The sequence below is a fragment of the Anomalospiza imberbis genome, chromosome 16 (genome assembly GCF_031753505.1).
Source record: "Anomalospiza imberbis isolate Cuckoo-Finch-1a 21T00152 chromosome 16, ASM3175350v1, whole genome shotgun sequence".
NCBI classification, from domain to species: Eukaryota; Metazoa; Chordata; class Aves; order Passeriformes; family Viduidae; genus Anomalospiza; species Anomalospiza imberbis.
This window is the reverse complement of record NC_089696.1, coordinates 2,286,421-2,302,234: the sequence shown is the minus strand read 5'-3', so window position 1 is coordinate 2,302,234 and position 15,814 is coordinate 2,286,421. Positions and strand designations below refer to the sequence as shown.

The following is a 15,814-nucleotide window of genomic DNA, read 5'->3' as shown; positions in this document are numbered from 1 at the left end:
TGCCCTTCATTATTTCAGATTGCTGTCTTTTGCCCTGGCAAGAGTTCAGGCTCACCTGCTGGTCCTGCAGGAGAAGTCGCTGGTGGGCCCCGCAGGCACTGCCTGGTGCTGCTGCTGAGGAAGGAGAACGCCACACATCACATCCCTGCCTTGCTGACAGGTAATGCTGCCCTGCCCAGCAGCCTGGGAGGGAGGGTTTGCATTTCAGTGTGTGAGTTCCACATCCGCAGTCCAACCACAGCTGTACAGTGCAGGGAATATTTATTGGGAATATCAAGGCCTGCTCATGTTGCTGTAGGAATCTCCAGGCCAACGTGTGAATCAGTCACTACTACACATCCAACAGAGCTGCCTGACCTTTGCCAGTTGTTTGATCTTTAGCTCTGGAGTCCTTTTGAGCTTAGAATCACCAAGTAGCTCCTTGTGGAAGGGGCCTCAGAAGGCCTCTCATCCAACATCCTACTCAGCAGAGCATCAGCAGTGACTTCCCTCTGTCTTGGTTTGAACAGACAGGTGTCTGCTAAGGAAGGCAGGAGCCTCCCTTGAAATGGAAAATGCAAACCCCCTTCCTCTGAATTGTTAGAAATTTGAAATTAAGGGGCTCTCAGGCAAAGATTTGGGAGTAGGAATAACAGTTCTTTATTAGGGAAGAAAATAAAAAATAAAATAAACAATGCAGTAATACAAAACAACACCGAGAGAGTCAGAACATGCCCTCACCCCCTGTGTGTCAGGGTGGTGGCAGCAGTCCCATCCCATGGTGGCTCAGCCCTCCTGCAGTGCCAGCTGTGCTTCTGCTGGAGCAGGGATCCTGCACAAGGGTGGAGTTTTCCTCTGAAGATCCGGTGGAAAAGGCAGCTGTTCCTCTGGGAATGCAATGGAAAGGCTGTTCTGGTGCCCCAAAATCTTAGATTGTATCCAGGTAGGAATGCTTGGCTCCTCCCCTGGGCAGAGCCTCTCCCCATGGATGATGGAATTTTCTCAGCCATGCAGGGACACTCACTGGCCATGAACAGGAGAGATCTCCTGGAGGGAGGATTGGTTGTGGGAGAGATAAAGAAAAACTGCCCAATGAACAGCAGAGAACTGCCCCAGCTCTGACAGATGGCAAACATAGTACAAATTGCCTTGCAATCTAGGACACCCTCAGGAGGCTCAGGGCTTTTCTTCTGTCAGGTCTTGAAAATCTGCAAGGACAGAGATTCTCCTGCCTCTCTGGGCCTTTGTCCCATCGTTATGTTTTTCCTTTATGTGAAGTTGTAACCTCTTGTTTGGATTTGTGAGACTCATCCCTGGACACTTCAAAGCTGGGCCTGACTTTGGCATCTCACACCCAATGCATGCAGGTGTTGTTGGGGCTGTCCTGTTCAGGGCCAGCAGTTGGATTTCAAGGATCCTTGTGGGTCCCTTCCAGCTCAGGACTTTGCTGGGATTTTATGGCCTCAATCACCTCCTCTCAGAAACTCTTTTTGCCCAGAGAGGTAGGGTAGCCAAAATCAGCTGTGCCACTGAGCCTGAGGGCAGCATCTGATCCTGTCAACCTCAGCTTCAAGTCCTGCATCTTTGTGACTTCCAAGCACCCCAAAGGTAACTCATTTTCTATGGAGGGACTGCCAAAACCCAGCCAAATCGCTGCCTTAAATCTTCTTACTTGAGTTTCTGTTTTCTTAAGGATCAGTTGACATCGACCTCAAGTGGGGTAGATCAGAGGCAACAGCAGTGGTCAGGAGGGAACAGAAATCCTGCCCTGCCCCTTCCCAAGAATGGGTCACTGTGGGTGACCCTTCCATTAACACCATCCCACACAGCCCATGATGGAGACATTCATCCCCTGCCCAAATGCTTCCTTTAATTTATCCACAATAGGAAAGAACATTGAGAGGTTTGGGAGGGGGGGAAACAATGACAATTCAAATAGTTCTGGGCTTTTTCTCCTGAGACTATCACAGAATGTTCTGAAAACATGTGCAGACACAGAGGATTAATCATGGCACAGTAATTACAGCCCCGTGTCACCTGCTGCCTCTGCACCCAGGCAAAGTTGCTCATTAAAAAGTGCAGTTTCTGCAGCTTCCCTCAGTGCCACAGATGATGTTTTGTGTTCATGTTTTGCACAGGGAAATTTCCACTAGAACTACACAGGGTGGGCTGGAACGGAGGGTAGTCTGGAAAGCTAAAATATTTTCCCTCATGCTAGAGAACTCAGAGTTTTTCCCTTTGTTTGTGACAGATTTTGCAAATGCCTCTTGCCATGTATTCTGTGCTATTTTCATCAGTCCTGTACTGCAGAAAGACACCTTAGTCCATATTCCAGAGCCCTGGAGAGGGGAAGCTGATATTCTTTCTCCACAAGCTTTGGATTGGCCTCTGGGAAGTGCAGAATAGCACTAAATTGGAGTAGGATAAATACCTCACTAAGAAGTTTTGCATTTGTAATCAATATGAAAAGCAGTTGTCCCTTTGAGGTCTTGAACGCTGTTCAATTTTCAAAGCAAATTAAAATTTGACAAATACTCCTGAAGCAGAGCAGATAAATAGTGGGTAAGGATCTCTGTCCTGAGGTTCAAGCACCATACATTTTTGTCCAAGCTTTACTTTCTGCCATGCCCTGAGTTGAAATAAACAACAGGCAGTACTGCTGGGACAGTGATGGCCCATTTTTGGTGCCTCACACCTTTTGAATTTTGAGGAGCAGGTGATTGTCAGTGGTACATTTGATATCCAAGCTTTGCCATCAGCCTCGAACACCAATAATCCATTTCCCATGCTCCACTACAGTGAATTTTTGACAGGCTTGTATTGTAGTAAGCAATCAAATGTGTACAAAGTAATTTAAAAAATAACAAGCCTTTAAAACTGTGACCTGAAACATTATTACAGAAGGCTGAACTAATTGTTGTGGAAATGTACTGTATGCAACACCTTAATGCACTGCCTGTGCACAGCCCAGCTCTTTAGAGGGAGAATGGGAGCTGAGAGATTGTGGCTTTAAGCACTTAGTGTCTGTAAAAGTGGCATGGAATGGGATATTTTCCAGGCTGGAAATCACAGGAGCAGAACTTGATGTCTCTGTTCAGCTCTGTCACCCCAGCAATACCTCCCTGCCCACGAGGGCCCTGTGGGATGCAGGACTTTGGCCTCATGCCTGGATGTGTGAGGCACCTTGAGGGCCTCCACGTGAGCACTGGGCTCAGATCTGGGACTCTTCCTAGTGGACACCACCTTATTTAAGATATTTATTCACTTGATCCATGTTTCAGTTCCCAGCAGGAGTTAGAAGGGGATAGAAACAACTGGGTGCTGCTGAAAAAGCCAGAGAAAGCTGTGGGCCAGCCTCAGTTTCCAAGAACTCCTTGCCCCTTTTTAAGGGGTCCATGTGATTTTGGGGAGAGGGGATGGTTCAGCTGCGTGTGGTGTCTCAGGTAAGCTCAGTCTGTAGGGGAGCTGTGGCCTGTGACTCAAACATTTGACAGCAGAGTGTTTTCATGTCAGGCTGAGCAGAGCTCAGCGTTCCTCACATTTGCTGCTGTTCTGAGCACAGGGCTGATGGAGGAGCTGGCAGAGGCAGGCCTTGGCAGCAGGCACAGCATCCCCCCTGCAGCTGCTGGAGAGGAGCCGTCCCTCTGCTTCCACGGGGCTCCGTACGCCGCGGCCGTGCTGCACAGCCTGGGTAGGTCAGGGGGCTCTGCTCTGGCCTGGCTTCCCTAGGATCATACACCAGGGAATGCTCTGGGCTGGGAGGGACCTCAAACCTCAAACCTCATCTCATTCCATGGGCAGGGACACCTGCCACTATCCCAGGCTGCTCCAAGCCCTGTCCAACCTGGCCTTGGACACTTGCAGTGATGGAGCAGCCACGTTAACAAGGGATTTTCCTGAATAAAACCATTAGGAATATGCTTTTTGTCTGGAGTATCTCATTTACTGTTCTGCTGCAGTTACTGACTGCAGCAGAACAGTAAATGGGTAATCACAGTAGCTCTCGTGGAAGAATCAATGGAAATCAAAATGAAAATACCTTTATTAAGTAAATTAAAAGATACATGCAAAAAGAAATTATTGAAATGTGACACGGTAACATCCAATTAAGCCTTAATTAAGGTAATTAGAACATTAATAGCCAATCAATACATATTTATTGCCATAGTTTCAAGAGAAGTCAAAATATTAAAATGAGATAAATTGGTGGTTGTGTGTAGAAATGGAATGTGTGAAGTGATAAATGCTGGCAGCTATAGTTCTGTAGGTGCAGAAAAGGCACTTTCCAATTTCATTTTACTCAGATATTCTAAATTTCAGTTTGTACAGTTGTATTCACTTTGGTAACTCATTCATTCAAAGCTGGGAGATTGATAGGATTTCAAACAGCAAGGAAATGGGTTTTCTGTTCTTAATCTATGACTCACATGGGTGAGTCTTAAACCTCCTAGTTCTGTACACTTGGAGTAAAAAAAATCCCATATTTATTTCACTAACTACATGTTGGAGTTTTTTATGTGTTCAACAAGTTAACTTAGATTAATTTAATTTAATTATTTGAAAATCTGGATGCTAGGACTTTGAGTTAAAATATATTGTTCTCCAAAACCAAACTGACTCTAAATGCTAAGGAAAAAATGAAAATTAAATGCATGTCATTCACAATTCTCTAGCATTAGGAAATGTTATGATGTAGGAAAAAGTAAGTAAATAAATGTTTATTGATACAATTGCTTACATAATCATATAGTGAATCAGTATGAAACAAACAGGGATTTCTGATGGGCCAGGTATTCTCCAGGCTGTGCTGTTCCCAACAGGACTGTGGACAGAAGCACAGTGTTACAAGAGTGCCCAGATTAGCTGCCAATTGTGTGCAATGTCCTAGAAAGCAAAATGAGGTATTGATTTAACGTGAGGTCAGTCATTAGTTATCAACCCAAAACTGGTGCCTTAAATCATTTTGGTACAGATCTATCAACTCTGCCTAATGGTGTGAATAAGGATATCAAAATTACAAGGAATGTATTTGCTTTACATGGCAAAATGTAATTCCAGGGAAGGACTGGGACTAATTAGAGGGGGTTTGCTGTGTTAATATTCCTCATTTAGGAGGATTTTCCTGAGCTGCAATGTGAGGAGACAGTGAAATGCTGGTTGGGATTGATGCAATTCTTTCACAGCAAAAAGCCTGAGATGTGTTTTCATGGGGTAACAGTTTTGTTTTGATGCTTTCCCTGGGCAGGAGGAAACCTGAGCGTGGTGCCAGAGCCCCATCACATCCCTCTGGATTTTCTGTGCCACCGAGCTTACGCTGCTGAGCCCGGCATGGAGCAAGTGGTGATGCTGACAGTGGTGGGGATGCAGGCTCTGAAGAGTGCTGGAGAGCTCCTCCAGCAGATCCTGCTGCCCGGCCTCAGGGAGCAGTCTTGGAGTGCAGGTGACCCCAGATCTGGGGCAGGGCTGGAGACCTTGGGCAGGAAAGTTTATCCTGGATAGCTCTTTTTAGCATAGCAGGAACATCATGGAAAATGTGGTGAAGGAAGAACAGGTTTCTTTGTTACCCCCCTAGAGAGCTGAAGAATTTATCTTGGTTTGTTATGGGCAATCACAAACAGCTCAGGTGGGCATAATTTGCTTCAGAGAGCATCAACTGAGTTCCAAGTAGTGCTTGGGCTTGCAGAGCTTTTATGTAACAGAGCATTGTGTCCCTCCCTGAGCACTGGGAGGTAAGGCCGGGCTGGAAGTGGGACAGGAATTTGGGAGTCACAGGCTCTGTTCTGTCCAGTGACAGCCTTGGTGAGCAGAACCAAGGCGCTTCACGGCCTCACGCTCCGGTTCCCCTGCGGGAGGAGCAGCGAGGCTGTCCCCACGCTGGGTGCTCACATGTGCATGAAAAGGGCTGTCAAGCCCTAGGCAGGACAGGGAGTTTATGTAATTTCACGTGCAGGTTGCACTGAAGTGTGATAACACAGGAGCTGTAGGCACAAAGGGCTCGAGTCTGCCTGTCTTACACTGTGTTGTATCTGACTCTCCCAAAACCATGTTGAAATACTACTTAAAATCCTGTGAAGTTCTGTAACTGAGGTCTGAGGCAACAGAAACTTCCAGCACTCGTGGATTGAGCCCTAAATACCTTCCTACATAGTCAGAAGACATCTTTACAACCCCGACAACACTGAAACTACTTTAGAGACAAGTCAGCATTCTGCTGTAGTTTGTTACTCTGCTGAACATTGCTTGCAGTGTTATGAGAGGTGCTAAAGGATCCATAATTATGGATTATGTTGTGCCAAGCCACATTGTTATCAGGGTACTCTCAGTGATTCTCTTTCAACTCTCCTCCATTAGCCGTGCTCTCTAATCAAATCATGGCACTTGCTCCCTGTTGATTTCCCAGATAGCCCTTTCTTTGTTCTTCACTGTAATGGCATTTCTTAGAATTTGCATCTTGTGGGTTTTACCAGAATTTCTTAGAATTTGCATCTTGTGGGTTTTATTTGCATTACAGTCCATTCTGGATGAAACAGAAGTCAGAACAGCATTGGAACTTGTGCAGGAAAAAAATCCATGTGAAATAAAATGTTTGTGTCCGAAAGAAAGCACAACTCCTACAAAACACAAGCTGCTGCCTGGTGCTAATAACATTTTTCTTGACTTGCAGCAGAGCCTGATTCAGGACTTGAGCTCCTGGGCCTGAAGTGGCTGCCCCATCTCACTCGGTGTCAGGCCAGGGAAATAACCCCTTTTGAGGCTGGAGACACTCACTGGCAGAGGAGCCTGGACACGCTGATGTCCAGCCCCGTCCTGGTGTGCGCGCTCCGGGGCATCGACGCCTTCCGAGCCCTGGGAGCTGCCCTGAAGGGATGGACACAGGGCAGGGACAGGCTCAGCACGGGTGACAGCCTCCCACAGGCACTAATGGCCTTGACCCCAGAGGTGACCTTCAGACAAGCCATCCTCTTCTTCACAGAGGCAGATTTGGTAACTGGTAAGGCACGTTTTTACTGTTGGTGTTATCCTTAGCTATAGGATGTGTGGGAGTTGATTGAATTTGGACAAAAGAATCCAGTGCTGGGGGTTTTCTCAGGCACAGGAAAACGTAGTAATGTGGGGGTAAATTCTGTGCTTGGCTGAATTAAGATGAGGCAATGAGCCCAGCAGGAGCCAGCTGAGGTGACCTACAAGGTAGCTTATTCAATTAATGTGGCTGTGCTTGGTCTGGTGCCCTTTCTGATGATCTTGAGGTACTCCAGAAGTACTAATTAGATATCAGAGCAATTGGCAGGATCAGTAAATAATATCATGCATTTTAAACCCTCTCTATAAGAGAAACTGAAGAACAGAGCCCAGGAGCTCTCACACCTAAATGTGGGCCCCTAATTGTGGTGCCAGACTTTCAGCTTGACGCCTCAGCCTTGCCCTGTGCTCAAGGAGATAAAGGTGTGACCAGTCTAAGAAAACAGATTTCTTGAGAATTTCTTTTTATCTTGGAGGAGAGCGAAGAGAGGAATGGAGACCTTTGCTGTCAAAAGCTTCTCAGAGTTCAGTGATGTGTGCCAGCATCGATCTTTCAGCACAGTAAATTTGCTAGTTTCCTCCCGTAGCAGGAAATGTATAGCCATGCCTCTTAAAACTAAATCACTGTGCAGACTGTGGGGTTATTGATACTGGATGCTTTAGAGCAGCAGACTACAAGCTCCCACTGTTTTCTTTTGATGTGGAATATTCAGAGAAGAATTGGGGCTGCCTGACTCCTCACACTCAGAGGAAAACAGTTCTGAGCCCTGACAGTTTCTGGCAGGGAGTTGGAACAAGATGGTCCCTTCCAACCCAAGTCATTGTGGGATTTTATGATTACTCAGAAGCAGAGAGAAATCAAAGATTGTGGTAACACCATGTATCAGCTGAAGGGGAGTGATGCAGTCCCATAAGTGCATTCGTGCTTTGAATTTACAGCCCTTCCTTTATCTTTCCTTGGGGGAGAAAAGTCCTTTGTCATCAACACAAACTTGGCCACTTGTGTCAAACCCACTGTGCCTGTGTAGTGTGCAGTAACAAATTGGCTTTGCTGAATACCACGAAGAAAGATTTGTCTGGGAAAAGATCCTGGGTTTAGGCTCACAGCAAGTTCAATTTGTCAGTGAACTGTGGGAGTGTTCTCTGTGAGTCTGGTGAGCAAGAACAGGAGCCTTCAGAAGAGAAGGCATCAGACATCCCAAAGTGGTGTCTAAAACACTAAAGGGTTCATGCACTGCAGCTCTTAATTAAAGTTATCTTGAGATGGAAAGGCAGGATAAGAGGAAAGCAGAGCTGTGAGCTGAGTTTATTGAGGGAGGTTGTAATGGCAGTGCCAGCCTTTTGCACCAAAGCCACTGTGAGGAGCAAAGAAGCACAGCTGAGGCCAAACTTCACATCCTGCACTATCTCTTTTATAAGGTAATTCCATTTTTTCCTTATGTCTTTATTGTTGTGGGAGGAATGGAGAGACCTCCATACTCTAGAACAGCTCTTCAATACCTTTGTAGCAGGTTGAACATCTGCCCTGCTAAATAAAATTACCTTTCTCACCCTCCTGCCCCATACAGTGAAGGTTTTCCATCTTGAATCCATGAAAGTACCTGTCCTTCCTTTTCCAGATGCAGAACACCGCCCTGCTGTGAAATTCCTGCCACCACCTGGCAGGAGCTCCAGGACTGAATGTAAGCACCAGTTACCTCTTGGGAAAAGAGTTATTTTAGACTCTTAAATAGATTGAAGAATTGAAGAAAACTGTGTGTCCTCTGTCAGAGCCATTGAAATGGGATTAGTAAACCTTTGGTTAGACATCCTAATCCCAGGCAGTTGGGAAGGAAAGGGCAGCTGGGTCCCCCCAGTGCTGGGGGAAGGTGTGAGTATTGTCACATCATTTCCTTTCCACAGTCCTGAGAACCACCTGCTGAGGGATGGTGTGAAAGTCAGCTGGAAAAGTAATTAATGTCAGCTCTTTAGTAGCTTTTTTCAGGTGTAGATCCAAGAAATGATGATTTTCATGATGTTTTAGAGAGGTGACATCAGAGCAGAAAGTGCATTTCCTATGTCTCTGTCATTCACATCCCAGTGCTGCCCAGGTCACCAGAGGATTCACAGATCCTGAAAGTCATTTCAGGTAACCCCAGCACGAAGGAAAAAAGCTGGGTGCTGAGAGGATGAGCTAAAACCTTCTGAGACAAGGCAAGGACCTTAGGGGTGGTTCCACCTGTTATTTGTGGCCTTATTATTGCAACAAACACGTGGAAAGAGAAAGAGGGCTCATTGGAAGAAAAAAAAAAAAAAAAAAAAAAAACAACTTTTTGGCTAAATACCTTCCAGACACATAACTATGGAAAGTAGATAGACATGGATTTTGGACAATAATACAGAAAAAAAAAAAAAAGTAATTCTGTTTTGGCAAACAGATTTTAGTTTTTTCTTATCTTCCTTGCATGTCACAGTGGCTAAATTTGCCAGTCACTGGAAGAGGAAGTCTTTTGTCAGTGTGATACAGGATTCCCCTCACTGTGCTCTAGATCTTGATAACTTCTCAGTTCTCATGTGCCTGAAGTGCCTTGATTTTCCTCATCTCCAGGTCACTGCAGGTTTTACATTAGAGTGAAGGGAACATTTTTCTGTTGGCTTTTGTCCTAAGTTCTGATTCCCCAGACTCCTTTCATCCTGCTCTGCCCTCCTGAAGAACCACTGGAGCAGCCACTCCTGGCTGGTTGGGGAAGTGCCAGGGAGGTTTTATCAGCAGCACTCAGGATCCACAGCACTTGTTTCTGAGAGAACATCAAACAAAACACCAGAAACAGGGCAGCATCTGACCTGACTGTGGAATATTAGGAGCACAGATTGGTTTAAAACCACTGTTAACCACTCCCTGAAATCCTAGAAAAGGTAACCAAGATCCAAGATGATTTAGGATTTGCAGTCCTGCTCAGCCTGTGCTCCTGGGATTACCAGAGAAGGGAGAAGTGTGAAACCTCCCAGGGTGTCCCAGGACATTTGAAACAATTCCATCCATGTCCCAGTGTAACACCCTAAAATATCAGTGTGTCACTGTAATATTGGTTGCTTTATGTACAGATGATAGCACAATTCTCAGATTGCCTCAGAACACACAAAACTCACTCAAATCTGCTTCTCTCCTGTAGTGGGTGAGAGCTGGAGGTGCCGAGCAGAATCCCTGTTTTCCTTCCTGCAAGCAGGTGAGAGAAGAGCAAATGGAAAAGTGTCCTTTGACAAGGACTTGGTGGAACTAAATCATCTGGATGTACCAGCCCAAAATAAGAAAAAGGATTATACCAACATTTTCCTTAGGCTGGAATCCAGGCAGTGATGCACTCTGAGCATGCCAGGAGATGTGGTATCTGCTTGTCTTGAGTTCCCACTTACTTGAAGTCACACCTATCTGAACTATTATCTATAAATAGCATATAAAATAAACTCTATTTTCACAGGCTATGAAATCAAAACCTATGTAATATTTTTTTTGAGGAGGCAAAAAGAAAAGGATTATGAGGAATGGATCTAAAAATATTACAAAGTAGAGAAATGTAATAAAGACCAGGAAAGGCTCTGAGCAGCCAGAACTGGAAATCAGGCAGGTTTGAACACTGCCAAACAGGTACCTCTGCTAATTCATGATCAGCAGAGATTGTTGCATTGGTAATTAGTGGTATTTTCTTTAGTTCTTGTTACTTGTAATTGCTGAGGAGAGAAAGCCAGCTCTGGGTGACAAGGTGTCTGACCAAACCAAGCTGGCAATCCTCCTGAAGTGTCTGAAGTCCCTAAATAAGCAGCAGGTAGTGACTCACACAGCAGAAGAATGAGCATATCTGCCCAAAAATGTAGCAGATGGTGAGGAAAACATCTGGAGGCCACTGAGTGCTTACATAACACACACGGGTGAGGTTGCTGAGGTGGAGCCCAGCAGCTTCCTGCACTTCCAGGCTGTTGCTATGGAACCTTTCTGTTCAGGAATGATGTGAGGAAAACAGCACATCTGTAACAGGAGGACTCCCTGCAGCACAAGGGTTAAGTTTCCATATCAAGTGGGGAGGAAATAATCTTGGTTTTTATTTTTGATCATGTGTTTCTGTGCCATGTCCTGCTTGTCACCTGGAAATAACAGCATTAAGTTCGAGGTAGCCTTGTTGATGCTTTGCTGCATTGACATCTGTGTAATTAGTACTGGGGTGTAGAGGAAACAGAAAATGACATGTTTTGTACCCAAACAGATCAGCTTGGATCAGTTTTAGCAGCCTGGAGGATGTTCCCCTGTGCTCGTGCTGATTGATGTGGTTCAGCACCAGCAGTTCCTGGGCCTCACAGACGGGCTCTGACACTGCACTTGCCAATAAATCTCCAAAAGATGTTATAAGGATAAAATATTAACTATACTCTTGGTAGCAAGTACTTTAGCAAGACTAAAAGTTTGAAAATGCTGTCATTTTGTCATTTAAAAATGGAATTTATGTATTTTCTGCCTTTAAATCCATTTCCATCAGACAGCAAAGGTTCCTTGGTCTGGTTTGTTTTCTGCTCTTCATAGTGCTGCCACCTTCCTGGCAGCTCTGCTGAGAGAGCTGTGTCAGAAGCAGAAAGTTTTTTCTGGAATGTCAATTTTGGTAGAGACAATTCAATTAATTATTGGTTTATGACATTAATTGGGACCTGTCAGGGTTGTCAGTACCTCTCTGAAACACAGCTCTAAAATATACAGAACACCAGAGTAAGAATGTAATAGCTGCTCAAGGATCACATCACATAATCACCACGGTTCACATGAAAAATGCAAAGGGGAATATTTTATCTCTCTTAAAACATTAATCTGTAATATAAAGGTTTGAGTCTTATCCGACAGAGCTGCCACAAAAACTTTCTGGACCTAGAGCAGATTTCCTTGACAGAGAAACCTCCAAGCTTGGACTGTTTCAGATACATTTTTAATCTGAAAACCCAACAAAGCGAACCCAAATCAATAAATGATCCTATATGCCCAGGGTTTTTATGCACTCCTTTTACTGGTATTTTTGTGAACTTCTTGCCAGGTTTCCCCATGCCCAGGGTAGTAAACAAACCCTGCTGTGTTTGTTCCAGGGGCACAGGTTCTCTGCACGGTGCTGCTCATCAAACCCGGTGTCTGGAGCCGCAGGTTGCCGAGGATCCTCCGGGATGTGCACCTGCAGCAATTCAGCGTGGTCGGAATGAAGCACCTGGAGCTGGGAGCGGCCGCTGCCGCCGCCCTCCTGCCCTGCGAAGTGCAGCAGGTCGGTGAAGGGAGCGGTGCCTGTGGAGGGGGGGAAAGGATGAGCTGTGGATAATCCATTCCTGAAAACCTCAGCAATTCCCACCTGGGATTTCGGAGCTGCTGCTGGGGGCGAGCTGTATGGAACAATCAGATGTGGCCCTCATCAGCACAAAGAGCGCTGAGGGCTTCTTTCATCACATGCCATAAAGACAGCCCTGGTTTCTACCAAACGAAACTCTGGGGAGGATATGGGCAATACAGACCTCGCAGGAATCTGGTCGGCTCTGCCAAACAGGTGTCCTCTGTTCCTTCCCCAGGTCATTCCAGGTAGGGCACATCCAGGGAGCACGTGTGCCTGGGTTTATTCCATGTAGTTATAGCTGGAAAGCCTCCTGCCTGTCAGGGAATGCACATCTCTAGGGTGCTGTTACCTGAGATTGCATTGCAGACACAGCTGAACCCTGGGAGCCAGTCTGTAAAAATCCCCTGCAAGGAGAGGAAATCGTCCTTGCTCATGTCTAATAGGCAATAAAGAGGGTTCTTAAATCTTAGGGCATTGTGGGGTTGACTAGCTAAAAATAGATGTTTGTTTCTGCTCTTTCATGGCATTAGAAACCTTTTCTTTCCTCAATCTGACGTACCCTGAGTGTAAGGATACTGTGAAAGCCAAGGAACTGAACTCTGGGCACTTGAGAGGAGTTGGATTATTTTTTTTTTTTTACTTCCCTTAGGGAAAAACAATCTGTGTTATTTGATTGCTTTCCTGAAGATGTTTAACTGCTTGACTTTATAAAAAACAAACGTTTATAATTGATATTGCACTTGGGCTAAGTTTGGAAAGTTTATAACATTGTCTCTATCACTGTCTCATTTCTAACCATAGAAATTATTGGTAGAGACTTCCAGAAGAAAACAGGTACATGCCAAGGTAGTGCTCTGGAACAATTAATACCTCCTGCATGGTAGCAGTGAGCACAGGCATCTGAGTTTTAAATATTTACACTGGCAAGAGAGATATAGTGGCCATTAGGGTTGATGGGGATGTGCTTCCCAATGTTATTTAATCACAGAGCTAAATACAAAATGCCTTTTTTTAATTGAATTTTTTAAATTTTTAATTTAATCACAGAGCTAAATACAAAATCTGAAACAGAAAACATCTTAAAAACCCCAGATATCCTCAGGAAGCAATGCAGATGCATGTGGGGTAAATCTGAGGAGAGGTTGTTTCCTGAAAATTTCCTCCCTGTTTTTGGAGTTCTCCAACACACCAGAGCAGCTGTTGAGCATTGATTCAGTTGCCTTGAAGAGCTGGTGACTAATGAGGATAAAAATTACAGACTGTTCATGAGGAAAAAAGCAGGGTTTGAAAGTGAGGAAGCAAAGAGAACAGTCTGCCTTTGCTGAAGGGGAGCAGACAGTGGGAAATGCTTTCTGCTGTCCAGGGGCTCCTGCTCCCTTTCAGAACAGCAGGAATGCCTCTCAATGGGGAGGCTGGGAATGGCTGAGCTCCCAAGATAAGTAGGGAGATTTGGAAAAAGCCTCAGCAGGCTCCAGGGACTGGGTTATTTGCAAAACCCAGTGGGTAAGTGGCTCAATGGCAGCCATGGGGGCAGGGCTGTTTTTCCCAGCTAAATTCCAGGTACAGCTTTTGGATGGGAGGAATGTTCATGATGGATTTGCTCCTCAGCCTGTGGCACAAAGGGATGCAATGGTGGGCTTCAAATGAGGCTTCTAAAATGGGGGCAAATTGCTGACATTCAGCAGGGTTCAGAATCCCAGCTGGGATAATCCCAGCTGGGTTTGGAAGTGACCTCTGGAGATCATCCAGTCCCACCCCGCTGCCAGGGCAGGGTCATCTGCAGCAGGTGACACTGGGATACATCCAGGTGGGTTTGGGATGTCTCCAGAGAGGAAGACTCCAAGCCCTCCCTGGGTGGCTGTTCCACAGCTCTGCCACCCTCTGTGGAAGGAAGTTCTTCCTCAGGTGGAGGTGGAATTTCTTGTGGTTTAGTTTCTGCCCATTACTGCTCGTCCTGTCAGTGGGCACTGCTGGAAAGAGCCTGGCACTATCCCCTGACACCCTTAGAGATATTTATATGGATTGATGAGATCCATGATGAAATGTACTGCTGAGGAAGGTGGAGTCAGTGTGTCTGTCCCTTCTAGAAGTTCTGTCCAGGGCTTTTTCTCACTTCACCTGGAGCATGCTCCAAAATCCATGTCTAGAGAACCCCCAAGCACTCCCAAGTGCTGGTTTGTTGTGTTTTGAGAGCAAATCTGGGTTTATTCACTGCAAGCAAGACAACCTCACATCTCCTTTTCCTTTCTAATGTATTATTTACATACACTTGACAAAGATCCTTGGCAGCACCAGCTCAGCTCTGTGATTGCTTTTCCAACTGAAATAGTCCCCCTGAGCTCAGAGAGGCATGTGGCCTTTGGAGCATGAGAAAAAAACACCTGCTCTGCTCTTTGCTGAGGTTATCGAGTCACAGGAGCTGTAACAAGATGTTTTATCTGCACTTTAATAATGATTGTAGAAAATAAAGGTCAGGTAAACAGAGCTGACAAGTCTCCCCAGCTTTCAGCATGACCTGGTGGTGTTCAGCCAGCGAGGAGTGCTTGTTCCCAGGGGATTCTGCTGGATCTCCCTTCAGTGCTCATCCAGCAGATCCAGCCCTCTGCAGATTGGCAGTTGGGGCTTTATTTTTCCAGTGGGGCCTGATCTTGCTCTGGGGGATTGTTGCTATTGTTTTGAGGACAGGTGAATAAAGTGACATATAGACTCCAAGGTCTCAGAAGGCAAATGCCAAGTTTATTAGACACCACATTCTTTTTATAGACAGTTATGGTACAGCTGGACCCAATTGGTCCTCACCAACACCTCTCACATCATTGGCTAATTAGGAACAAAACCCTTCTTGTAAACATCTTACAAGAAACAACACGGTCAAAACACCAGCTGCAAAGATTAAGGATTATTTTAATTCTTTCTCTGAGCTTTCTCAAGCTCCCCCAAGACAAGGCCTGGGAAAGTGTATCTGACTTTCTCTCTCTGACTAGACTTTCAGCAACCACAGGGGATTACCTGATGAGATTGCCTGCAGTATCAGGTCACTGGGCTCAGTAACTCCAAGGTTCCCTCCCTGTTGCAGTTCTTTAAGGAATGGTATCACCCTGCAGCAGACCCCCACAGATAGGAATGTTAGAATGACCCTTAAACCCTAGAGGGAACCTATTGGCCAGAGGCCAGATGGCCCCAACCCCCTAGAACCTAGATAAAAACCCCCTCCGCAATTGTTCGGTCTCTTTTTCCTCCTTCTCCCCAGAAAATAAACACATGGAAACTGAGCCTCTCTCTCCTGGCTTCTGAAGCTCTGCTCCTTGGCCGTCCCCCTAGACTGAGCTAGCATAACAGTTCAGGGGGGCAGTCAGAGGGGATTGCATTAGCTGGCGCCCAACGTGGGGCACCAGCTGATGCAATCCCCTCTGACTGCCCCCAAGACTGAGCTAGCATAACAGTTCAGGGGGACAGTCAGAGGGGATTGTGTCACCTCCCGC

At 45.8% G+C, this 15,814-nt stretch overlaps 1 protein-coding gene across 1 annotated transcript in view; it reads left to right on the top strand.

Moving 5' to 3' along the window:
* DNAAF8 (dynein axonemal assembly factor 8) overlaps window positions 1-15,814 on the top strand; it is a 91,568-nt gene that overhangs the window by 55,883 nt on the left and 19,871 nt on the right. The window contains exons 18-24 of the mRNA XM_068206540.1: window positions 19-160; window positions 3,542-3,670; window positions 5,225-5,419; window positions 6,644-6,970; window positions 8,619-8,681; window positions 10,152-10,205; window positions 12,100-12,269. Coding sequence (XP_068062641.1) covers window positions 19-160; window positions 3,542-3,670; window positions 5,225-5,419; window positions 6,644-6,970; window positions 8,619-8,681; window positions 10,152-10,205; window positions 12,100-12,269 — 1,080 coding nt within the window. The remainder of the gene's footprint in view (window positions 1-18; window positions 161-3,541; window positions 3,671-5,224; window positions 5,420-6,643; window positions 6,971-8,618; window positions 8,682-10,151; window positions 10,206-12,099; window positions 12,270-15,814) is intronic.